General features: G+C 44.6%; 1 protein-coding gene across 1 annotated transcript; it reads left to right on the forward strand.

Moving 5' to 3' along the window:
• The first annotated feature begins 607 nt into the window (after nucleotides 1–607).
• Nucleotides 608–4,680, forward strand: LOC124176958 (glycine-rich protein 5-like). The gene is made up of 5 exons (XM_046558895.1): nucleotides 608–686; nucleotides 2,384–2,457; nucleotides 3,179–3,224; nucleotides 3,314–3,742; nucleotides 4,166–4,680. The coding sequence occupies exons 1-5, from the start codon at nucleotides 608–610 to the stop codon at nucleotides 4,174–4,176; spliced, it is 639 nt and encodes a 212-aa protein (XP_046414851.1). The 3' UTR covers nucleotides 4,177–4,680.
• The last annotated feature ends 2,512 nt before the right edge of the window (nucleotides 4,681–7,192 follow it).

Below are 7,192 nucleotides of genomic sequence, written 5' to 3' on the forward strand. Positions count from 1 at the left end.
GCTATGATGATTACAGCACGATGAATAGAGGGATTTTTTGTCATAATTTCAACGTCTTGTTACCGGACTAACAAATGGGATAAGTCGTCCTTGAATAATCCCGGATAGGATTATTGACATGTAACAAGAGGATCCGGTGAATATTACCTCATCCAAATTAACCTTGGCGATCATCGAGGTGAATTCGTGAATAGCAAGTTTTTTATATTATAATATCCTAGTCGATTCTTGCAGGGCACCCTCTGCACAGCATCAAACATCCACCCCTGCACCTTTGACCTGAATTTCCTAACGGACTCATCGATTTTATCACCTGCTCATTAAATGGAAGAAGAAAATGCAGCTTCGCTGCGGTCTCAACCGTACACTTCGCGCGAAAGAAGAAAAAAAAAGTAATACTCGATTCGGTTCAAAAGAAATGAAAGTGGACCGGTCGACCGGTGAAGGGATCAGATCAATTGTTCGGCAAAATGTGGTCGCGAAGATTTCCTCTCATTCGAATCTACTTGTTAGTATTCTACGAGCTGCGGACAAGAATTAAATGGTATTATGACAACGGTCAAAGAAATCTGTCGAATCTTTTGTCCAGGCTATTTAATTGTCCGTCATGCGGATGGACATTCGCGATGTGAAACTGGAGCATACCGAAGGTGTTCCGATGAAAAATTCTTGCGAAAGACAATTGGGTGTGCATAACAAGAGGCGTCCGATGATTTCACATCGATGCTGCGTTACAGGATGAAACCGGCTTGGGTAATCATCGACTCTTGGAAAAGCGAACGAAAGAGCGGGCATTTTAGTACCTTGTTAGGCGTATAATACTCACACTCAATGGAACTAGCGGACTTAATTTCTGGTTATACAACCGAACCGCGAGGAGATGGGAAAGAAATACATTATGCTATTCATTTCATGGCAAAAAATGAAACCTGTAGCCAGCAGGTGCGATAGAAAGGCAAACTTGCACTCGTGCTTTACACATCGAGGGTAGTTTCTTGCAATTTAGTTATGAAAGGTAGAAGAAGACGATGATGAGGATATTCGAAAAAAGAGGGAACGAAAACCGTCGCTAATAACGTCTTGGCGATGAATGAGGGAGTACTTGAAGCACGAGTCGGACTTTTCCTTTCACCAACATCCTCGACGCTCTGCTACATAACAGTTACGCGTATGCGTACGTTATGCTTCTTACTTGAATGAGGGACGATCGATGATTAGAAAAGATCGATGTTCTACGGAAAATAGCGACGACTGAAGGCCTGCCATGCGCCAAGGAATGCAGAATTCGTAACTCGATTTCATAACTCCTGATTCCAAGGTGTAAAATATTCTTAAATGGTTTCAACAAGTCATCGAACTTCCGTGCTGACCCAGGGAAAAAGTCTTTGTAACACGAGAGAAATATTTTCGAACAGTTGTGTGACAACTCGACGTTAAATGAGTGGTCGATGGTATATTACTCGGAGTGATTGCCTGCTTGGAAACACCGTCAGAAAAGTGTGACGGTTGCACAAATGTGCAACTGAGGATGCACTGCAGCCGGAGCTGTAAGAACAAAGTTACCGACTTCCGTTTCCGGGAGATAAGATTCTCGCACCGGTGCAGAATTCTGCTTTTCCTTGAATTAACCCTCGTACGACACGCTAGCCTTTGTCTCCTCGATTTCTTGAAAAAAAGCAACCAAGAAATGTTTATGCGGCAACGAAACATTCCGCACGCGATGCGTAAGTAGCGAGTGATTAAAATTGAGTATTGCTCCGATGTTTGTGGTTGACTCGATTTAACGATATCCTCGAAAATTACTTGGCCGAGTGATCCGAATCAGGCAAGCCTCCGAAGTTAGTCGATGATAGGTGTATTCATTGTTGGCGCATTTGAATCGAATCGATAAAGAGAAACGCTCGACTCATTCGACTTCGATTCTCGTATACAGGCAGCTTATTCACGAATGTTCAAGTCAATTGCGTCACTCGATCATAAACTCCGAGTTTAGAAATCCCATGCCGGCCACGATCAATGCTAGCTCGTTTGTCACACCGGTGAATTTCGCAACGTGAGCATACAATTTATAAGAAAATTGGAAAATGTTAATATCAAGTCGGAATATAAAGCAGTGGATCCTTCCTGCCTCTTGGACTAACATGAGACGTCGGTCAGAAAATCGATCTGCATAAATGAATACGAGAACATCCCAAGGAGAAATTGTTTACATCGAACCGTACAAGTGTTTCTTTACTTCATACAATATCGGATTCGTTTTTGGGCTTCGAAGGTCCAGTTCAACTCCGACATCCAAGGAACGTCGGACAGAGCGATTGTCCATCGTGGAGATCGGACGGGGGTTAATTGCCATTGGCCACGACACCTCGGTGACCCCTGGAAGCCTCCGTGATAGTTGGATCGAGGATCGACGAGTGGTGGGCGAGAGATGATAGTCAGGGCAACTTCACCTTGGAGGTAAGATTGTGGAATTGCGAAGCGAGAGACGCCCAGTGCGTACAACGTTGGAATTGGCTCTGAGCTTCCCGTGAGTTGGTCAAGCCCCGGCTGGATTCAAACCTCGAAAGTGAATCGCGCTGGCCTTTCTGGTGAAAGGTTGTTCCCCGCCGGGCTGCAAAACAGTCCTCTTCGAGTGTGTGCCGTGTACGTGGTGCGCAACTCGGTGATCATCATCACGTTTCGTCTCACCGGCGAGGTTACAAGACCGCGCTTGAAAATGTGGAGGGATTTCGAACTGTCAGGGTAGGGGGTTTTCGTTCTTGCTAGGGGGGGATACCACCGTCGTCCCCAGGGCGGGGACCGACCTCAGAACCAAGGTATAAAAGAGTTCGTCTACCAACAAGTAGCATCACACTTCAGCATGAAGGTACGTAGTCGGCGTTTGAACTGTACACCCGTGGAACACGACCACCAAGATTATATCGCAAAACGTGTTTTGTCGGAGGATAATCTGCGGTCGTTACCTGTAGGAATTTAACGCGTCTATCTTTCTCTTGAAAGAAGGAATACCAGTCGAGTTCGATTCAATACCGTTGAATCATCTTTACCCGACAGTAGTACACGATCCTCCGTTGCATACTTTCCCTGTTCGTTATTCTCTTCAACAAACCGAACATGGAGTTAACAAGGATCGTCCAAAGCCACAGAATTAATCAACCTCTCTGCCTCTCTGTTACAGTTGTTCGTTGCTGCCCTGGTTTTGGCTGCGGCCAGCAGTGCTTACGGTAATGAAAATCCACACTCCGTCTCCCTTCGTCACTTTCCTTTCAAAACCATTCCTCCGACTAATTTCACAATCGGTTTCATCCACCAGGAGGATACATAAGCAGCGGCTGGTCAAGCGGCGGCGGCGGCGGAGGTAGCGGGTGGAACTACGGCGGGGGTGGAGGCGGTGGCTGGTCCGGCGGAGGCGGTGGCTGGTCCGGTGGCGGTGGTGGCTGGTCCGGTGGCGGCGGCGGTGGAAAGATCATCAAGATCATAAAAGTCAGCGGAGGAGGCTGGCCCAGTAGCGGTTGGAGTTCCGGCGGTGGAGGCGGTGGCTGGAAGTCGGGAGGCGGTGGTGGCTGGTCCGGCGGCGGTGGAGGCGGCTGGCCCAGCAGCGGGTGGAGCTCAGGCGGCGGGGGTGGCTGGCCCAGCGGCGGAGGAGGTGGATGGAAGTCGGGAGGTGGTGGTGGCTGGTCCGGCGGAGGTGGAAGCGGATGGTCGAGCGGCGGTGGTGGCTGGAAGAGCGGAGGCGGTGGCGGTAAGTGTCAAGGGTGAAGGAGGACTGAGTTCGTAGATATCGCAGGGTTAATTGGTGGGGGGGTGTTTTTGAGAGGGATAAACAACACCCGCGGCGTCGAGTATGAATAGAAGGGTTGATTGGGATTGAAGAAAGATTTGGATAGTCGGAGGGACGTGTCATTGAATCATAGCGGGAATAGATCAACGGGGAAAAGCGAGAGTGATGTACAAAAGGTTACTAATTTTTGTTCGATGTTTAATTATGTTGACATGTAAGCGGGTGAGTTTGTCGTCTCGATTTTCTTACCTTGTCGCGCACGCGGTCAGAGTTTGGTCAGCAACCCCTCTTGAGAGCTGTGCTCGCGTTTCTTGTATCTTATGCGGTAGCACGGGGCAGAAATTCTCATCTACATATTCATTAATAATTACGAATACATTACAGGCTGGTGGTAAACATCCAGTGAGAAAATTTCATCGATAATTCCCTCGTGTCCGATGTGTAATTATGTACTATCGATCGGAAGGAGTATAACGAAGAGGGATTCAATCATCCAAACGACGACGCCTCCTCGCAAAAAGAAGAAAGAAGAAGAAAAAGAAAAATTAAAAAAAAAAAAAAAAAAACACCAAGAAAACAGCTGTGATTACTTTGTATGTTAAAAGGGATGGAAAATTCTTTGATTTTTTTTGTAGTTTTTCCATTTAGTATTCGTCGAAACTTTTTCTTACGTATCAATTAAGGCAGGTATTTCTTTTGATTTATTCTGATAAATTTTTTTCTTTTTTATTATTTTCTTTTCCTTCCTTTTTTTCCACACGCACGTGTACTCGGTAACCTATGCGAGTTTCAATTTAAAACTTTGCAAGCACACCGATGCACACACACATACACACACGCACGCACCAATGTACATTCTTGTAATAAAGTTTTGTAAAAATCTCTTCTTATAAATTATACATGTATCGTGTTTTGCATATATTTCTACCCACAACGCCCGTATTGTTAATTTTAATTTTTAATTTTTATTTTTTTTTTTTATTTTTTGAAATGGAAATGAGCTTAACAAATTGACCGCGTCAACGATAATTGAAATACAGTTAATGTCGACGAGCTTGCGACGTATAAAGCCGGAAACGAAATTCGAAATCGAATGATAACAAACCTATCGCGATTTTACACAAACGGAACCGTTGAAATCTTTTCATTGGTGGGATGAAGTACAGAGCTTGGGGTATAAATACGAATCTGGCCTGTAATTTAATTTAAATTTAATTGAGTAGACCGTAGAAATTAATTAATTGGTAAGCATTAGGCACGTGGCGACCTCCTCGTACCTACAGGGAAACCCCAAACTTCAGTCAGAAATAAGTCAGCCCTGTTGAACTGTTCGATCCGAGCTGTAATCCAGCTAAGTATTGTTTTCAAGTTACGAGCGTCGCTGGTCGTCCAGACCTTATTATGTGTTTACAATTTGCTTCAGAGGCCTCTGACGCTCAATTGCGCCATTGGAAATTCCCACCGAACGCCAGTCGACGTGTGACGGTTCGCGGTGATGGAACTACCACCGATTTCAATTAGCCGTACAAGCGAATTCGTGACGGTTAGCCGTGAATAGAGTAAAAAGAAAAAAAAATCGAACCACGACAAAGCCCGGAAGGATATTTGCCGTCGAGGAATTGTGCCGATTGTTCATACAAGCCAACCGAGATCGTTGAAGCGGACGAAATCGTTATCGATCCAATGGCCGCGGAACCGAGTCGCCGTGTATAATCCTCAAAGAAAGTTATAAAGCTCAGCTCAGCGTCGCAACGCGCGGGGCTAATTGGCTCCTTGAAATCTCCGCGGTTGATCCTGTAATGGGGTATAATCGAGGTGAAGTGAGTCCAATTGCTCCCGGCTCGAGGCTTCGCGTGACGTAAAGCGAAACCATATCCGGATCAGGGTGATATTGTACCACACTTGCTAATATCGAAGAGAGCGATTCCACCCCGGACGGCGGGGCGAACAAATTCGACTCCCTAATGGGAAAGGACTTGAGTGTCGAAGTGCGCGTTGTGTCAAGTGGAAGAAAACGTTCGGTTCGGTCTAGTGGAACACGACCCAATAATCTTCTGCTCTTCTTCTTCTACGAGATTGGAACTAAGCGGTGGATCCGTGACTGCTGCGAGGTAAGATATCAACTTGGGGAGTTTCCCTAGCAATTATCATTGTTTGGAAAGGTTGCGTATTACGTGTTACACCCGTTATCGACAAAGATATGGGTTCTTCTCGCTTGAAGTGATAACACCTGAAGGTTACGGAAAGGTTATCGATTACTGATTGATGTTGGTCGAAATGTTGTTTATTTAAGGGGTGGTAGCTAGTCAGCTGGACGATAGAAAGAGATTTTTGAAGGATTTTTTATGAAGAGATATTTGAATATATTGATATAAAAATTTATATGCATATTGGGGTAGCATTGAAATTCATTCTGATATTTTTTATTTGTAAAAATAATGATTTTCAAAGCTGCTAAGGCCGATCTCTGATAGCTCCTTTAAAAAAAGGCGAGTAAGATATCTTTGGAGTGGATCGTCCGAAATTAAAAACCAAAAAAGATTTAGTTGATGAAAGGTGTCACCTGGTTTTTGATCGAATGAATAAGCAAAATATTAATTTTTAACTAAACGGCGGTTACTTAAAAAAAAAAAATCGTTTTTCCATAAAGATTTTCGCTCCAATTTGCGTATAAAATGGGAAATATTTATCGGCGAGGAAAAAACCTTCGATCAAGGCCTGAAAAATATTCTCACAAAGCTCGTGTAAGAATTTGAGATTGTTCGGTTCAGCAGTTTCCGAAAAATCCAGCTCACCAACTTTGAAAACATAATTTTTTGAGAAAGACGCGTTCAAAGTTTCGCAAGCACTTTCAAACGCTCCGGGGTATTTTTGCAAATGTGCGCGTAACTTCGAAAATATTTGTCGGATCGACATGAAATTTTCGGTGCACACACTCGAATGTATGTAGGTACGTGGCAAAAAGTAAATTAAAAAAAATCGACCTTTGAAAAATCCCGACTAGGTATAAACTCTTCAGAACGTGAATTTGGAGATTACTTGGTGGATGCAACAGTATGAAATTAAACAGTCTAATTCGTAAGAAATGCTCCGTTGCTTGAGAAGCCAGAACTCAAACAAGATCATGGAATTTGCAATAGCTGCTCGATCATCGATCATCATCATCGGGGATTATAAGGTTGCGCAAGGCGTTAGTCGAAGAACCGGCCTATTTTGTTTTCCAAAATTTCCTCCCCATCTGCAGGGTATCTAAAGGTGTTAGGAAATCTGGACTGTGACAACCACAGGCATGATTGATGACCCGGGTTCAGTTTGCGTTCATGCTCGCGATCGCTCATTTAGCGCAAATTGCGACGTCCATTTTCCCAACACCCGGCGAGGAGACGCGGTCAGGAAATCCTTCCATTTCAC

The sequence above is a fragment of the Neodiprion fabricii genome, chromosome 2 (genome assembly GCF_021155785.1).
Source record: "Neodiprion fabricii isolate iyNeoFabr1 chromosome 2, iyNeoFabr1.1, whole genome shotgun sequence".
NCBI lineage: Eukaryota > Metazoa > Arthropoda > Insecta > Hymenoptera > Diprionidae > Neodiprion > Neodiprion fabricii.